This window comes from Vulpes vulpes, chromosome 2 (assembly GCF_048418805.1).
Source record: "Vulpes vulpes isolate BD-2025 chromosome 2, VulVul3, whole genome shotgun sequence".
Lineage (NCBI taxonomy): Eukaryota > Metazoa > Chordata > Mammalia > Carnivora > Canidae > Vulpes > Vulpes vulpes.
The window spans coordinates 155,717,023-155,736,157 of NC_132781.1; the positions used below are offsets into that span (position 1 = coordinate 155,717,023).

Below are 19,135 nucleotides of genomic sequence, written 5' to 3' on the forward strand. Positions count from 1 at the left end.
CTGAGAATTATTTTAGTAATCCAGCACTGATTCATAAAATGGCTTTTCATCAGATTCATTAAAATGGGGCACAATTGTCTTTACATTAATGCATTTGTACAGATGTTCTTGGGAAAATTTGGGAATACGTTGTTTTCACACATTGGTGAGCCCTCTGGATATTGCTGTACTTTAAAAGATGCAAAAATCTGGCTAGTTTCCTATGAAGATTGGGCTAGTGGCAAAAAGCATGGAAATATTTGGTATGAGCACCTCATTAGCTTTGGAGAAGGAAAAAACAAACAACTAAAAGCAAAAATGAGAGAAGCCCGTGTTCCTTTAAGGAGATATTTTTGGGTATCTGTTGAAAATGCTAAAACAATTTCTACTGAACTAGTATTGAGATCTCAGAACAGATACATTTTAGAAACAGTCAAAGGCTCTCTATTCATGACACAGTTACACAGTTTGCCTAAGGCAGTGATTATGTATTACTAGGGTGTGGCCACAATTTTCAAATTACTTACAAGTAATTTTATGAAACCTTTCTTTAAAGGAAGGGCCAGTCTAGGCAGAGGTAGGGAGTAGAAGTGCTTTAAATAGGGGGGGAAAATACAAATACGGAAGAAAAATTGTAACCCTATAGCCAAGACTTGGAAAAGAGATTTTATCAAAACATTTTTAAATTCTATTTTTCCTTTCTACACATTCAATAACTTTTATTTCTGGGAGGAAAAGTTAAAGGAAAATGTGGGCGCACCTGGAGCCACCGCTTTAAGGGTATTTGATATGTTAATACTTCACCATTATTATAATGGAGCAGAGTTCCTTTTATGTGAGCTGTTCTCTAAGAGGCTAGATTAGGGCTTCGCTTCCAGGCCACTAGGACACTGATGAATACACTGAAGTGATAATTTGTTAAATGGTTCCCTACTGTTTCAAAAGTTTGGTATTTGAAAGGGAGTTCCCATGCCCTGGGAGAAATGGACTTTTGAAGCATTGGTTAGATACCCATCTCTATGGTAGTTTGGGCTATTGCCATCTATGGGAGACTTCAAGGTAAAAAGGTCGTTAGTGAAAAACAACCGAGGAGTGAAACTAATAGATGAAAATTACCTTGTAACCTAAAATCGTTTCATAGTTAATTCCATTTTTATATCTTTTCCTAAATGCTTCTGGTTCAAAGTTGTATCATTTTCAGTTTTTCCAAAGGTGGTTTTGTTTTTCCCTCTCAGAGAGATCCCTGCTAATGAACTCAAAATCTCACGTTGAGTTTCACAGCAGCCTCTGCACCTAGCTGCCTTGTAGACACCTCCAATTGGAAATTACCCAGGTAACATAAAATCAAACCCCAAACTGACCTTACCACTTTCTTCAACCACCACCCCCAGCTGTTTCTCCTGTATGTATGTACGTATGTATGTACGTACATATGTATTTATTTAATCCATTTTAGAGAAGACCTACACGGGAGAGCGGGGGGAGAGGAAGAGAGAGAGGGAGGAACTCTTCAAGCAGATTCCCCACTGAGCAGAAAGCCCAATGCAGGGCTTGACCTCAGGATCCATGAAATCACAACTTGAGCTGATACCAGGAGTAGGACGCTTAACCCACTGAACCACCCAGGTGCTCCTCCTGTATTTCTTAACTCAGCCATTGCCTGGTTATCCAAGCTAGAAACTTGCATATCATACTCCACAGCTCCTGGTTCCTTTTGGCACCTTCCCCAAACCAATAAATATTAGTGGCATAGTCATTCAGTCTTGTCCAACCTTGCTCTCTCTACTTGCTCTCTCACCACTTACCATGCAGCCTTGGACAAGTAAGTTATTTTTCCTGTTCCTTGGATTTCCCATCCATAAAATGGGGGTGATGATACCTACCTCATAGAGTGGCAAAGAAATAAGTGACATAATGGGCTCTACAGTTTTTCAGACCATCACCAGGCCACATCTTGCTTACGTTTTTTCCTTTTTTAATTTTACCTAATTAACATATAATGTAATATTGGTTTTTGGAGTAGAATTCCGTGATTCATCACTTACATACAACACCCAGTGCTCATCACAAGTGCCTTCCTTAATACCCGTCACCCATTTAACTCATCCCCCGCCCACCTCCCTCCCTCAAACCTCAGTATGTTTTCTATTGTTAAGGGTCTCTTTTGGCTTGCTTCTCTGTCTCCTTTTTTCCTTTTACCTCTTTGCATATGTTCAACTGTTTCTTAAATTCCACGTGTGAGTGGGATTACACGGTATTTGTCTTTCTCTGACTTATTTCACTTAGCATTAATATACTCACTCTAGCTCCATCCACATAGTTGCAAATACTTTTTTAGAAGATTTTTTTTAAGATTCTTTTTTTAAAAAAGATTTTACTTACTTATTCATGAGAGATACACAGAACGAGAGAGAGACAGAGACACAGGCAGAGGGAGAAGCAGGCTCCATGCAGGGAGCCTAACATGGAACTCGATCCCGGGTCTCCAGGATCACACCCTGGGCTGAAGGTGACGCTAAACCGCTGAGCTGCCCTAAAGATTCTTTTGAGAGAGAGAGAGAAAGAGAGAGAGAGAGCAAGCTAGCATGGGATGGGGCAGAGGGAGAGAGAATCCTGAAGCAGAGAGCACAATGTGGGGCTTGATCCCAGGACTCAAATCATGACCTGAGCTGAAATCAAGTTGGCTGCTTAACCAATTGAGCCACCCAGCTATCCCTAAAGATTTTATTTTTTTAAGATTTCATTTATTCATGAGAGACACACCAAGAGAGAGGCAGAGACACAGAGGGAGAAGCAGGCTCCATGCAGGGAGCCCAATGTGGGACTCGATCCCGGGTCTCCAGGATCAGGCCCTGGGCTGAAGGCAGGCGCTAAACCGCTGAGCCACCCAGGGATCCCTAAAGATTTTATTTTTAAGTAATCTTTACACCCAATGTAGGACTCAGATCAAGATCAAGAGTTGCAAGCTCTTCTGACTGAGCCAGCCATGGCACCCCACATCTTGCTTACTGAAACCATCTCCTAATGAGTCTCTTCATTTTTTTTTAAGAGAGGGAAAGAGGGGCTCCCTGGGTGGCGCAGCGGTTTAGCGCCTGCCTTTGACCCAGGGCGCAATCCTGGAGACCCGGGATTGAGTCCCACATCAGGCTCCTGGTGCAAGGAGCCTGCTTCTCCCTCTGCCTGTGTCTCTGCCTCTCTCTCTCTCTCTCTCTATCATAAATGAATTTAAAAAATTAAAAAAAAAAAAAAGAGAGGGAAGGAGAATCAAGCAGGCTCCTTGCCCAGCTCAGAGCCTGAAGTGGGTCTCAATCTCACAACCCTGAGATCATGACCTGAACCAAGATCAAGAGTCAGATGTTGAAATGACTGAGCCACCCAGGCGCCCCAGGTCTCTCTTCTATTTTCTTCTTTAAGATTATTTATTTAGTTATTATGAGAGACACAGCGAGGCAGAGACACAGGCAGAGGGAGAAGCAGGCCCCCCACAGGGAGCCCAATGTGTGGCCCCACGATCCCACCCTGAGCCCAAGGCAGACGCTCTCTTCTATTTTCTACCCCCTTCAGTCTATTCTGCTTTGCTGGAGCTAGATCTTTCTGAAGGACAAATCCTTTTCTTGCCACTGTTCTGTGTAAAACCTTCTCATGTTTCCCATTGCCAACTGCATACAGTGAAACTCCTTTGGTGTGATTTTTGAGGAGGTCATCCTTGCTCTGGCCTCTGCTGCCCCCCACTGTGCTCATTTTCAGTTCTCTGCACTATCTACACTCTCCAAGCTGCATCTCTTTTTCTCCACTCTTCTGGTCAACTCCTCTTCATCCTTCAGGCCTCATATCTCACTTGTTCTAGGAACCCTTTCTTGATCCCACAAGACTGGATCAGATGTTTCTTTTCAATGTTCCATGGGTTTATCCCAATCAAAGCCCTTTATCCCTGTTTCATAATTGCCTGTTTACTCTTTCATATCCTCCATTAGACTTTGGTACCCTTGAAGAAGTCCTTGTGTCTTGCTAACCATTGTATCATCAGCTGCTAGCAAATGTTTTACTTCAGGTGTATAGTAGACAGGCAACAGATATTTGTTGGATAAATGAGAAAATATGTATAAACTCCATTCCCCTCAGCAAGGCCGGTGGCTTTAGTTCTTATTTGTCATCACACAAGCTACTCACACAAGAATTGTAAAGGTTCCGTCATTGCATACCTGGTGGGGCGTTACTGCAAGAGGAAGAAGTCTCCCTGAAGTGACCCATCTAAGTCACCTCTCCCTTCCCCCATATAAAGCTTGGATCATAAAGACACCCACCCCTAATTGTTCCTGTGTTTAATGAAACATTGTCATCTTTGGAGGGTTATCTCAGAAGACTATGGCAACTTTGGAGTTGTGTTGTATGGCAGGCTGTTAATAAAGGGAGAGCGTGAACAGGATTTTAAGCTCTCTGTTCTAAGTTTGGTATTTGGTCAACCTCTGAATTCTCCAAGCAGAGCACATAAACCAATAGTGGCTAATCTTTTACAGGAAGAATCCAGATTCCTTTGAGGATCTAATGGAAGTTTTTTGAAACATTTGTTTTTATTGAGTTTTGAGAATTCTTAAATGTTTTAGATACAAGTCCTTTATCAGACATATGATTTGCAAATATTTCTCCCAGTCTTTGGCTTGTCTTTTCATTCTCTTAATAGTGTCTTTCAAAGAACCAGGTTTAAATTTTGATATTCAGTTTTTTGATCGGTTTTTAATCCAAGACTTCCTTCTCTAGATTTCCACATTGATATGTCTTGAATCATAGCCCTTAAAACTTTGGTTTTTATTTTTATTTTTTTAAGATTTTATTTATTCATAGAGACACAGAGAGAGAGAGAGAGAGAGAGAGAGAGAGAGAGGGGGGGGGGGCAGAGACACAGGCAGAGGGAGAAGCAGGCTCCATGCAGGGAGCCTGACGCGGAACTTGATCCTGGGTCTCCAGGATCACGCCCTGGACTGAAGGCGGCGCTAAACTGCTGAGCCACCCGGGCTGCCCACAACTTTGGTTTTTAGCAAAAGAAGCATGTTTTCTGGACTTCATTCTTGTTTGTTTGTTTGTTTGTTTTGTTTATTCATGAGACAGAGAGAGGCAGAGACATAGGAAGAGGGAGAGGCAGGCTCCCTGCAGGAAGCCCAATGCAAGACTCCATCCCAGGATCCCAGGATCATAGCCTGAGTCAAAGGCAGATGTTCAATCACTGAGCCACCCACGTGCCCTTCATTCTTGCTTAGTTACATCCATTCTAGTGGAATTTGGGTTTTAGCCTAAGTAGTACTGCCATTAGACCAGGGCAACAGGGCCACACTCTGAGCCCTGCTCTGTAAAGGGCCTAATCTGGCTCTCCTCCAGTTGCACCTTTCCTCATGGGACTAAGGGGACATGCCCATCTAAAGCTCATACCTCCCCCGTCCCAGTCTAGATCACAAACTCCAAGTATCTAGGGCCTTGGAATTCTTTGCCCAAACAGCCCATTTCCAAGATTCTTCCCTAGGTTGTTTTCTTGAGGGCAAATCAACCTGCATGTGTGTATCCCTAGGCCTAGGTTTGGAGGATAGACTAAATTTATACTTGCAGGTTGGGTAGCCTCACACAGGTGGACATTAGAGCCCTCCTAGTATGGGACAGAGATAGAATGGGAAAAGAGTGAGCAGGTCTCTGTACTCTTTTCCAGTCCTGGTTCCAGGTAAGTTATCAAAAATTTCCAGGACACCTAGCTGGCTGAGTTGAAAGAGCATATGACTCTTGATCTCAGGGTGCAGAGATGACTAAAAGTTTTTTAAAAATTGGGGGGTACTCAGCTGGCTCAGTCGGTAGAGTGTGCAATTCTTGATCTTGGGGTTGTGAGTTCATGCCCCACATTGGTTATAGAGCTTACTTAAAATAAAAATTTACATGAGTGACTTGTGAGAAGGAATCAGAACCTATGACATCCAGATTTCTAAGGTAAGTGATTTGTTGGATGGATGAGTATACTATGAATGGAGCCAGAACATACAAAAGAGAAGGAGCCTGGGATGGGTATCAAGATTATAAGTCATTTAACAAAACTTTGTTGAGTGCCAATTTATGTACCTGGCATAAGACTGAATGAGATGAAGACTCTGCCCTTGTAGAACTTATATACTGGTGTAAGAAATGGGCAAGACACAACGACATTCATAACATCAGGAGATAACACAAACAAGGAAAGGAGAGTGAAGGGGACTGCTATTTTAGAGTAGTCAAGGAAAGCCCCTCTATTTTTTTTGGTAAATTTATTTTTTATTGGTGTTCAATTTGCCATCATATAGAATAACACCCAGTGCTCATCCCATCAAGTGCCCCCCTCAGTGCCCGTCACCCAGTCGCCCCCACCCCCCGCCCACCTCCCCTTTCCCCACCCCTAGTTCATTTCCCAGAGTTAGGAGTCTCTCATGTTCTGTCTCCCTTTCTGATATTTCCCACTCATTTTTTTTTCTCCAGGAAAGCCCCTCTAAAAAGATGACATTAAGGGGATGCCTTGGTGGCTCAGTGGTTGAGTGTCCGCCTTTGGCTCAGGGCATGATCCTGGTCCAGGGATTGAGTCCTGCATTGGCCTCCTTGCAGGGAGCCTGCTTCTCCCTCTATGTCTCTGCCTCTGTGTCTCTCATGAATAAAAAAATAAAATCTTTTTTTAGGGATACCTGGGTGGCTCAGCAGTTTAGCGCCTGACTTTGGCCCAGGGTGCGATCCTGGAGTCCCGGGATCGAGTTCCGCATCGGGCTCCTTGCATGGAGCCTGCTTCTCCCTCCGCCTGTGTCTCTGACTCTCTCTCTCTCCCCCTGTGTCTATCATAAATAAATAAATAAATCTAAAAAAATAAAAAGATGACATTAGGCTAGAGCCTGGAATGAGCCATCAGGATATCTGGGGAAAATGTTCTTAATACTTAATTTACTGAAGAAGAAATGTAAGGTGGTGAGGCAGTGCATGGCATGCTTGAGGAACAACCACCAGGTTGGTAGGGGTGGAGCTCATTGAGGAAAGGAGCAAAAGTGGGAGATAAAAACCATCTTTAGAGACTAGGTGTCGAGTTCAAAGAACCCATTACATCCAAACATATATTCATATGCCTAGCACATAGTTGAAAGTATGAGTCTAGAGCTCAGGATTAAAAGCAGGGCTGTAGATAAAGCCATGGGAATAGCTAGCACGGAGATGTGTAAACCATGTATGTGAATGGGTGGCCTTCCTAAAGTGTGAGAACAGCCTCAAGGATGGAATCCAGGGAACACCAGTAGATAATGACGGGTGGAGGAGAGGACCTAGGAAGTATTACAGAACCCAGAAAATCAGAAGAGGAAAGCACAAGGCCAAGGATGGGACACATTTCAAGATGTCCAGACAGCAAAGATATCTAGTGAAATACTGTATTTGAAACTTTTTAAATGGAAAACCTCTATATGAGTACAAGGAATTAGTCTTGTTATTATTGATGATAGAACTTGCCCCTTCTAATGGATATACCAACTTAAGGGTAATGAAAATTTAGTTATATATACATAATCTATTTATAATCAATTCTTACTCTTTTATTAGATTTTAAAAGCAAGACATAAGTTATCCTGAATTCAGGAGCAGGACTCATAATCCCTGTTAAATCTGATTTGGGTAACAGTGTATTTAACTTGTATATTTGAATATGTGTAATAATTCTTAGAATTCTTTGAATTCTCCTGGATTTGGGTTAAAAGTTTATAGTAACACTTTCATAAAAGATTTGCAGATAGAGCTCTTATGTCTGCCTATAGGGAAGACTTAAAATAATTAGAACTCAATGGACCAAATGTTATGTCCAGCAATATCCTAGCACTTGATTTTGGAATTTGGGTGGCAGGTGCTGCTGCCGCCTGTGCCTCTCTCTTTATATGGCTGCAGAGTTCAGTGTCAGTGGGTAGATGCATGAAGTTCCTGGTGGGGAGTTGCTGGGGAATCTCATTCCTGAGTCTCTTAAATTCTTCCAGGAGACCAAACGTTCATTGCTTTTAAGTTGGATCTAATAATCCTAAATCAACTTGAAAATCGATTCTTGTTTTCTTGAGTTTGATTGGGGGACTGAAAAGGAGAGCTCACTTTTTTCAGTTTTTCCATATTCCCTCAACAGAACCCAAGGAGGAGAGAACACAAGAAAAAAAAAAAAAAAGCAATAAGGACAAAAAGAACTTCAAAATCAGAGACTTCCAACATAAGGTTTGAGAATACGAAGGCTTAAAAAGAGGGAGGTTTATTTTTTTGTGTTTTTCTTTTTTTTAATTTTTATTTATTTATTAGAGAGAGAGAGAGAGAGAGAGAGAGAGACAGGCAGAGGGAGAAGCAGGCTCCATGCAGGGAGCCCGAGGTGGGTCTCAATCCCAGTTCTCCAGGATCACGCCCTGGGTGGAAGGTGGCGCTAAATCGCTGAGCCACCGGGGCTGCCAAAGAGGGAGGTTTAACTTCATTGGTTTTGATGCAGATTGTGTAGCATAATGATTGATTCTGATTGTGTAGCATAATGATTAAGAGACTAGAATTTGGGGGCGCCCAGGTGGCCAGTTAAGCGGCTGACTTTTGGTCTCAGCTCAGGTCTTGATCTCAGGGTCCTGAACTCAAGCCACAAGTGGTTCCACTCAAAAAAAAGAAAAGAAGACAGATACAGACTAGAATTTGGAGTTACACTAGAGTTTGAGTCTCCACTCTAGCTTGGGCCTTAGTTTCTTCATCTGCAAAAGGGAGAGGATACATTTTGATACTTGCCTCACATACTGCCAGAATTTAAAAGAGATAACCTGGAAAGTGCTTAACAAATGTTCACTAGTAGTATGAAGTCCATATAGGTATGATCTTTATGGGTCATTTTCTTTTTTTTTTTTAAGATTTTATTTATTTATTCATGAGAGACACAGAGAGGCAGAGGGAGAAGCAGGCCCCTGGCAGAGAGCCTGATGCAGGACTCGATCCCAGATCCCGGAATCATGTCTTGAGCCAAAGGCAGAAGCTCAACTGCTGAGTCACCTAGGCGTCCCACATGGGTCATTTTCTTTTCTAATAAACCTACCCAAAGGACTGTTGCTTCCCAATATTGAGACCTGTGAGGCCACAGTTGTGTTCTTAGATACTGTCATTTTTCAGAACAAGTTCCAATTGCATTGTGAAGCCGATGTGCAAACCATAGAAAATGTCATTATCTTATACCATAGTTTGCTTGGGACTCTAAATAGTATCTTCTAACTTATCAGATTGACATTAATGATTTTTTTTAAGATTTTATTTATTCATGAGAGACACAGAGAGAGGCAGAGACATAGGCAGAGGGAGAAGCAGTCTCCCTTTGCGGAGCTCGGTACAGGACTTGATCCCAGGACCCCAGGACCACAACCTGAGCCAAAGGCAGATCCTCAACCACTGAGCTACCCAGGCGTCCCGACACTGGTGATTTTTCGACTGGTAAAAATATGTACCTTACAAGCAAAGAACCTGTTGATGCTGAGACTTTATTACTTTTTATTATTTTTATTTTTTAAAAGATTTACTTATTTATTTATTTATGATAGACCTAGAGAGAGAGAGGCAGAGACACAGGAGGAGGGAGAAGCAGGCTCCATGCCGGGAACCCAACGCGGGACTCGATCCTGGGACTCCAGGATCGCGCCCTGGGCCAAAGGCAGCACTAAACCGTTGAGGTATCCAGGCTGCCTGATACTGAGACTTTAACTGAAAAGTAGCTTGGTGAAGTAGCTTTGAAGTCACACAGAGCTGTTTCAGTCTTGGTTTCAGCTGTGTGGCTTTGAGTAAATGTTTTAACCTCTCTGAGACTTGTTTCCTCAATAAAGTGGGAAAATATTACTTATCTTTAAGGTTTCATTAAAGGATCAGCAGTAATGAGATGCCTGAGTGGTTCAGTGGTTGAGCTCAAGTCGTGATCCCATGATCCTGGGATCGAGTGGTATGGAGCCTGCTTCTCCCTCTTCCTGTGTCTCTGCCTCTTTGTGTATGTCATGAATACATCTTTTAAAAGCTTAAAAAAAAAAAAAAAAGGATCAGCAGTAGTGTATTTAAAATACCCAAAACACAGTAGGAGCTCAACTCACAGTAGGAGTGATTATTGTTTAAAATGTCTTGCTGGAAAAATAAATAAATAAATAAAATGTCATGCCGGGGCAGCCCCGGTGGCTCAGCGGTTTAGCGCTGCCTTCAGCCCAGGGCCTGATCCTGGAGACCGGGTATTGAGTCCCACATCGGGCTCTCTGCATGGGGCCTGCTTGTCCCTCTGCCTGTGTCTCTGCGCCTCTCTGTCTCTCATGAATAAATAAATAAAACCTTAAAAAACAAAACAAATGTCTTGCTGCTGAAGTGGAGATAAGCTTTCCATTTTATGGTGGCTCCAATGAATTTGAGAATTAGAAAAGAATTCAACAGGCCAGTGCAAGGATAATCTTCAAAAGAAAAAAAATGCTACAAAAATAATGATAAAGGAGGCATGCAAGCAGGTCTTGGGGTAAATTGACTACAAGCTATTGCAAGTCAGCCATATGGCACATTTCTCTCCCTCACTCCTCTCTCTTTAGGATTTTATTTATTTATGAGAGACAAACAGACAGAGGCAGAGATGTAGGCAGAGGAAGAAGGCTCCCCATAGGGAGCCTGATGAGGACTTGATCCCAAGAGCTTGGGATCACAACCTGAGCCAAAGGCAGATGCTCAACCACTTTGCCACCCAGATGCCCCATCTCTCTCTCTTTTTTTAAAGCTTGATTTATTTATTTTAGAACAGGGCTCAATCTCACAACGCTGAGATCATGACCTGAGCTGAAATCACGAGTCAGATGCTTAACCAAGTGTACCACCCAGGCGCCCCTGGCACATTACTTTTTTAAAAGAAGCATAATTGGGCAGCCCTGGTGGTTCAGCGGTTTAGCGCTGCCTTTGGCCCAGGGCGTGATCCTGGAGAGCCAGGATCAAGTCCCAGGATCAAGTCCCACATCAGGCTCCCTGCATGGAGCCTGCTCCTCTCTCTGCCTGTGTCTCTGCGTCTCTCTGTCTCTCATGAATAAATAAAATCTTTTAAAAAAATAAAAGAAGCATAATCCTAGGAAGTATAATACAGACTTCAGCTCTGGTCAATTTGATTGAAGCACCAGTTTTGGAAATCACCTTAAAGATAAGTTTGATAAAGAAAATGAAGTTTGGGGATCCCTGGGTGGCGCAGCGGTTTAGCGCCTGCCTTTGGCCCAGGGCGCGATCCTGGAGACCCAGGATCGAATCCCACGTCGGGCTCCCGGTGCATGGAGCCTGCTTCTCCCTCTGCCTGTGTCTCTGCCTCTCTCTCTGTGTATGACTATCATAAAAAAAAAAAAAAAAAAATTAAAAAAAAAAAAAAGAAAATGAAGTTTGAAGTTTTCAAGTCAAGCTGAGGAGTGAAGGGGCACCTGGGTAGCTCAGTGGTTGAGCATCTGCCTTTGGCTCAGGTCGTGACCCTGGAGTTCAGGGGTCAGGCCCTGCATCGAGCTCTCTATAGGGACCTGCTTCTCCCTCTGCCTGTGTCTCTGCCTCTCTCACTTTCTCTCATGAAAAAATAAATAAAATCTTTTTTTAAAAAAAAAAAACCCAAAAACCTGAGGAGAGGACTCTTGGCACCTAATGTTGGCAAGGACTGGTTAGTGATGTCCTTCCTAAAATATGCTACACATGGTATTTGTTTTTCATTTTTCTCTCTTTATTGCTATGCTTCTTTGTTCCGTTCCCCTACCTGTGCCTTTCAACTGTGGCTAGGATAGCTTGTCCTTGTTAGTGGCAAGTGAAGGCATTTTGAAGAGGCTTAACTGATGCAATTGTGTTCAAAGTCTGAAGGATAGACTCAGCGTTATAAAAGAGAAAAATATGATTTAGATTGACCTAAGGATCCAGTAAGAAGGGTTAATAATTTTAAACATTCTCTGTTAACTTCAGGTTTTAAGTCATAAAAGTCAAAGGTTCAATTTGAATATCCTGGTACCCTGTAATTGTTTTAATAAGCAAAAGCATGTTATTAATTATCAGCTCAGACTACAGGTTTGGTCTGTAACAGGTAAGGGTTGTAAAATGTCCTGGCTGCACTGTTACCTAATCTCAAAAGATTAGGGATGTAGCTGGAGTGCTCCCTAACAGTTCATTTTAAAATTATGTTTATGTATTTGGCCCACTTAGCTTGAATGGAAGCTCTTGGAGCACAGAGATTGTGTTTCATTCATTTTATAATTCCCTACTTTTAACACGGTGATTTGTCTGCAGAGAGCACAGATAGATATTTGTGGAATATCAAATTATCTCTCTCTCTCACACACACACATTTTTTTTTTGAAATGTAAAGCTCCAATGACTATATTTTCCAAAATAAAAAAAAAATCAAGATAGTTGGTCTGAAAAGGTGGAGGATACTAATATTTTTTTCAAAAGACTTTGAGAGAAAGAGAAAGCTCATGTGCACGCATGAGCAGGGTGGGAGGATGGGGGCGGAGGGAGAGGGAGAAGCAGATTCCCTTCTGAGCTAGATCCCAGGACCAGGAGATCAGGATCTAAGCTGAGGTCAGACACTTACTTGACTGAGCCACTGAGGCGCCTCTCAAAATAGCATCTTCACTTTCACTAATGTCCAACTGAAACTTAGCATTTCCCCGCATTGTGAATGCAAGCAACGAATCACAGTAGAATTAGCAGTACCTTTCACTCTGTCACCAGTAGAGATCACAGACATCTTGAATATTATCTCATCACCGCTTTAAAATTTCAGTAGTTACTTGTTCTGCGGCAAGATCTTGACAGTTAACGTCTTAATAAAGAAAAAAATTGTGGGACGACTGCGTGGCTCAGCGGTTGAGCACCTGCCTTCAGCTCAGGTCAGGATCCTGGGATCCAGGATCGAGTCCCACATCAGGCTCCCTGTGAGGAGCCTGCTTCTCCCTCTATGCCTCTGCCTCTCTCTCAGTGTGTCTCTCATGAATAAATAAATAAATCTTTAAAAAAATTTGTATCAGAAATCTGTTCTTAAAATATATTTCCTATTGTATTTCAATATAAGGTTTCTTTTGCAATGCTAATATATTTTATTTCAAAATCTAGAAGGGGGCACCTGGGTGGCTCAATCGGTTTAGCGTCTGGCTTCCTGAGGTCCTGGGATAGAGTCCCACGGCAGGCTTCCTGCTCAGCCTCTGCCCCTCCCCCCTGCTCATGTGCTCTCTCAAATAAAGAAAATCTTAAAAACAAACAAACAAAAATCTAGAAGAGATCCATACCCCGAACCAGACTGTACGCACTGGTGCAAATAGCACTAAAAAAACAAAAAAACAAACAAAAAAACAAAAACACAAAAGTTAAGAACCCTTGAGCTAGAGTCTAATAAGGTTTAAGCCTTGAGATCTCTCATGTCTACCAATGCCCTTCCAGTGCTCTGTCCCTCAATTTGTATGAATCCTTTTATGTTACTTCTCCAAAAGATCCCAGCAGTCGTGTAACTTTCACAACCGGTTATACAAAACTTGGATCCACCGAGACGTTAATTTGCTCGGTACTGGGCACATCGGTTGTTTTTGAAAAGATATGATCTGAGAGAGAGAGAGAGAGAGAGAGAGAGAGAGAGGGAGTCTCAAGCCCACCACGCAGAGATCACCGCTTGAGCCATAGCCAAGAGTCGGACGCCTGCCCAACTGTGCCACTCAGGGCCCCCCAGAGTGGGTTTTTAATGAGTAATTTTGGGCTAATAGGTTCTGGGAAACTTCAGTGAACCTGGAGAGCCCGCAGGGCACTGCCCGAGCTTGTCGAGCCCCTACGAGGGGCAGGGACCACTGGCTCCACAGCAGCGGGCTGCGGAGCTTGCGTGAGGAGGGAGGTTCGCACGGAGGCGGCCAGCAAGAGCCAACCGTAAGGCTGGAGGGTGAAAACGGGCCTTAGGAATAACAGGAATCCGTCTCCCCGCGCCGCTCTTTTGGCTCCACAGACGCACAGAATCCGCCTCACTTCTTCATAAAAATGAGCCGCAAAGCGTGTGGGGGAAATGCTCCCCACGCCGGCGTCTGCGGGTTCACCGCGCTCCGGGGTCGCGCCCCCATTAGCGACGTTCCCTCCCGTCCTGAGCGGCCCCAACGCCGTGTGGAGGGAGTCGGGGGTGGCGGGGGGCACGGACAGGCGCCCGGTCGCTCCCAGGGAGGCTCTTCCACGGGAGACTCTCCAGCCGGACGGCAGCCACGCCGTCCTCAAGTCGCGTTCCAAGCGGAGCCACCAGATGCGCCGGGAGGAGGCCCGACCGCGTGGCGGTGGGCGTGTCCGGGGGGGATCGCCGGCGGCGGCGCTGGGGGGGATTAGGGACGCCGCGGCGCCGGCGGAGGGGCGGGAGGGCCGCGGCGCAGCGAGGCCCCGGCGGGCGGCGGCGGGGGCGGGGCTCCGAGGCGGCCACGCGGCGTGCGGCCTAGCGTCTCGGTCTCGTCCCGGCGGCTGACGAGAAGCGAAGAGCCCCGGCCGCTCAGGGCCCGGCGCCCCAGCCGCCTCGCCTCTCCCCGGGGCTCCACCACCGACCCCTTTGTGTTCCTGCCCCCGCCCCGGAGGCGCCCCAGCCGGCGGCGCTGAGCTCCCTCATTGGCTCAGCCGACGGCTTCGGCGATTGGCTCCCCCGTCGTCCTGCGTGAGCCCCTTGTTCTCGTTCCGATTGGGCGGCCGAGCCGCCCCTCAGGCCGCCGCGCGACGTGATTGCCCGGCCGCTCGGAGTCCCTGGAAGCAGTTCCGGGAAACCCCGCGTGCTGCCGGGATCGCGTCTCTGTCCATGAGGGGGGGAGGGGGTGGCGCGCGCGCCATTTCTAGTCGTTTTCAAAGCGCCTCGCGCTGATTCTCACGGGCCCGGCCGGCGGCCCCAGCTCTGCCCTGGTGAGTCTCGCGCCGGCCCGTGGGGGGAGGGGCCGGGAGCCCCGATCCGACCCGACGGGGGCCCAGCCCGGGCTCGGCGCCTCGGCCCCAGTTTCGTTTTCGCTCCGAGGCCCCAGGGTGGGGGTGGGGATGGGCTGGGGGCGGCCTCGGCCTCGTCCGGCCGCGCAGCGGAGGGCCCAGCCCCGCCGAGGCGCCTCCTCGCCCTTGCTCATCCTGCCCCCGCCCCGCCGGCCCCCGGTCCCCGCGGCCCGGCCCGCCGGGCGCCCTCCGCGCGGCCTGCCGGGGCCCGCCGCGTTTTTCCCGCCTCCGCCCGCCGCTCCACGCGGCCGGCCCCGTCCGGCGGCCTCGGAAGCCCGCGCGGCCCCGGGGCTGCCCCGCTCCGGGCCCGGAGCCGCTTCGCCGTGCTGCCCGCAGGCCCAGCCGCGAGGGGGACGTGCTGCCGACCGGGACGGGCCCGAGGGGTGGGGTGGGCCGAGGGCGGGATGCACACCCCGGGGTTACCTGAGCCGCCAGAAAACTTTTGTGCGAGCCGGAGCCCGAGGGCCGATTCGTGTAGGAAGCCTCCCTCCCCTCCCCCACTCTGCATGCTGCGAGCCGAGATTTGAAGGAAAAAATGACTATTAGAGGCCGTGAAACTTAGGCTTCAGGCGGCGCCTGAGATGCGCTGATTCCGAGGATGTCAGAGGCGCACTCCGTTGGAGAGGCGATTCTTTTTCTTCTGACCGTGTTGCCAAAAACGTGAAACTTAAGGCCGAGGGGTTCTTGGAAAGGTTCAGCCCTTTCACACTGAGCTGTGAGATTTCTGCTGTCCTCGACAGAGGCCGAGTTTATGCCTCCGGAGTCAGTCGTAGGATAAGGGCTTGACGCTCCTGACCCATGAGATGACCGTTACCCTCCATCTCGTTGGTTCTTTTAAAGCCCGACTCTTCATACGGAGAATTTTGCACAGAGGTGTTCAGAAGAAGTCAGGGAGGGGCCAGTGCCGACTCCCCCCCCCCCCAAAAAAAATCTCCCAGCAGCCCTTTAAAAATCTCATTTAAAACGTCTCTCTCTTTTTTTTTTTTTTTTTTTTTGCAAAAATGCTTAGATCAAATGACTCCAGTCACAGGATATTTGCTGCATCCAGAAATATGGTTTGGCTGTTGTGGCATTGTGTTCGATTGACACAAGAGTTTTAAACGTTCTCCAAAAAAAAAAAAAAAAAAAAAAAAATTATTATTTTTTAAATGAGCACATTGTATTTGGCTTGAAGAGAGAGGTTTTCCTTGATCTGAAATCTGAAAGGTTTTATTTTCTGGAATCTAATTATTTTATTTTATTTTATTTTATTTTTTTGGCTGTTGTTAAAGTTTACAAACTTTTTGACAATTTCAACCCAATTTCAGAATCAACTTGTAGGAGAGCCTTTGCAACGAAATGGCAGTCATAAATATTTCTGTCTTGTGCTTAATACACAACTTGTCTTTTTGCTTTACACATACTTTAAAAACAAAACAAAACAAAACATACCACCTTAGCAGGTGTTCATTGAACTTTCCTGTTAAAAATTTGCTTTCTTTCTGTGACTCATAGTATTCTCAGGTGCCATACTGTAAGGGTCTTGTGATACTGAGAACTTTTGACTTCTGATGATCTTACGGTTGTATTTGGGGGTGGGGGAGCGTGGGAAAGCAGAACTATATGTTCACAAAGAGATTTTGGACTTTAGGGTGCATCTCTATAGAAGTAGGTTGTGTTAATCAGTTAAACGTATTCATCTTACACTGTAAGTAGTTTCTTGATGAAAAGTGTGCCAGTTTCGAATGTTTTCGTTTTTGCCAGTTCATCAGAATTTGAGGCTTGCCTTGAGAAACATTTCTCCACCCAAAGTTTAACCAGAGTCTGCGTCTGTATAGACAGTAGTGGGCTATCAATCTTAATGTTTTGTAATCATAAGAAGTCATGATGTTTATCTTATTTCCAGAATAACCCTTTCTGCATTTTCCTCTCTTCCTTCTATTACCTCCTTCCCCTCAGTCTTCCTCCCTTTTTCATTAACTTCAGCTAAGTATCAGTGGACTTTGAAATGAAAAGTTGTTTTAGGTCAGAAAACTGCACCTGGTGCATTTGCACAGTGGTTATAAGCAATCTGGAAGTGTGGTTATCTTGCGAGTTTTAGTGTTTTTAGGAAGCTTGTATTTTCCTTATAGCTCAGTAGGTACCTTGAGATTCATCAAGAAAAGTCGGCTTCTTCTTGAGATCCACCTTCATGTCCTCTATTTCAATATTTGTTGCAGTGTCTTTATTCTGCTTATTATCTTCATCACATTCACCACAGACAAGTGTACTTTAATTCTCTGTCTTTTGAGGCAGTATGGAGACTGGCCTTGTATGGGTTTTTTTTTTTTTTTTTTTCTTTTTAATCTAATCTCTCTCTTCAGGGAGTTGGTCCATTTCAGCATTGTATACAGGTTGAACATACAAAATAATTTGGGTAGGTTGATCTGAGACATCTGACCTAAGTTTACCCTAACTAGGTAATGTTTGTTGAAACTATTTGGAAAAAGTTAGCTGTCCATTCTTCAATATGTTTTTGCAGCTTTATTTTACTGATATGAAAAATTCAATATGTACTTTTTTTTAAAGAAGCAACCTCGATTATAGCTCACTTTTTATTTTACGTGGACTTAAAACAATCGTTTAGCTTTTAAACTTGGTCATTTTTTCTTTTAAATCTGTGAATGGGAATAGTGAATTAATTTTAGAGCAAAAATTAATGTCAAGTTGTGTGTTTTTTTTGTTTGTTTGTTTTTAAGTGAGGCGGAGAAAACCCAAACCACCAGCATGTTGAACTAGAGACAGCAGAGCATTTATCTCACACCTACCCTAGATTTGAAGCAGAACTAGGAAAATTTGAAAGTCCTTAAACTTTGACTGAGTGGTCTGTGGGCGTTCATTCTGTTTCTAAATCAAACTTTTAAAAACTGTATAAGAATTGAGAGCTGATGGGCTTTTTAGGATTTTGTGGTGATTTGTTGATATGCTTGTCAGGACACAACAGCTGCTTTTGTTAATCAGCAATTCTACCTTCAGTGAATTCAAGCTTTTTTTTTTTTTTTTTTTTTTTTAACCCTGTGTACATGAAGTTCCTTAAAGATCTAATGCTTCCATGTACATTTTCTATGGTTTTACAGATGCAAATTTAGGTCAGATACATCACAAAAGGCATATAATATTATTTTGATAGAGTTTATTAGCAGCATGTATACAAATTAGTTTAGATAAATCATGCATTGTCCTACAAAGTAGTTATTTCTGGCTTAATGTAATATAGCTCCTGAATTTTTTCCAGCAGCATAATAAAATGGCTAATCAGGTGAATGGTAATGCGGTACAGTTAAAAGAAGAGGAAGAACCAATGGATACTTCCAGTGTAACTCACACAGAACACTACAAGACACTGATAGAGGCAGGCCTCCCACAGAAGGTGGCAGAAAGACTTGATGAAATATTTCAGACAGGTATAATATGCATTTCTTGTTTCTGACTGGTTATGAAAGTGAGGGCAAACCACTTTGAATTTTATAGATTTTTTTTTAAGGTTAAATAATACTGTTTCTGATCTATGTAGAGCTGAATGTTTGTTACTTTCCCTTCATGGAGGGCATATTGGGTTTGACTTTGATATTCTTATTTCATTATTTTGAAGCCTTCTTAGTGTTGAATATGCAGTCTTAGTTGTTTTCAGAACAGTACATCAATTTGTCTTAGATTTACCACCAATTAAAATGTATGTTTCCACATACCAAATTTTACGTTGTTTTCTTAATTCTAAATCAGTCATCATTTTGCTTTTACTTTTCTACTTTTAGCTTCTTAAAGTGATTGTTAAATCCGCTTAGGTCTGATTAGGTGGCATAATAAGAGGACTGGTTAGACCGTATTGTCTGAAACGATAATAAATGTCAGACTCCTTGAGAGCTTGTGGCCTGTCTAGTTCCTAATAGACAGAAATCCACATCTCTCAGTAATCTGGAAGTGTTCGGTTTGTAACAGCTGCTTTTTAAAAAAAATCTCGAAGTCCTATGGATAAGTGCTTAAGCAAATTTGAATATCTTAATATGGTTGGTTGTAAGTGGTTTGAAGTTTTAAAGAGGGAGAGAAATATTTACCCTTAGGGAGTGTTGTTCATAAATAAATGTGTCCTCCCCCTTTGGGGCCAGAGATGGAAACTTTCTTCCTCTGTGTTTTGTGTGCCTATCCAGAT

General features: G+C 44.3%; 1 protein-coding gene across 3 annotated transcripts in view; it reads left to right on the forward strand.

Annotated features, from left to right (window-relative positions):
- The first annotated feature begins 14,397 nt into the window (after positions 1 to 14,397).
- HNRNPR (heterogeneous nuclear ribonucleoprotein R) overlaps positions 14,398 to 19,135 on the forward strand; it is a 32,114-nt gene continuing 27,376 nt past the window's right edge. Inside the window, exons 1-2 of one of the 3 annotated variants that reach the window (XM_072750808.1) lie at positions 14,398 to 14,889; positions 18,224 to 18,389. In XM_072750808.1, the coding sequence (XP_072606909.1) occupies positions 18,233 to 18,389 (157 nt within the window). In that variant the 5' untranslated portion in view covers positions 14,398 to 14,889; positions 18,224 to 18,232. Of the gene's footprint in view, positions 14,890 to 18,220; positions 18,390 to 19,135 lie in introns of all 3 variants that reach the window. The other 2 variants (XM_026012423.2, XM_026012425.2) reach the window with 2 other exon arrangements.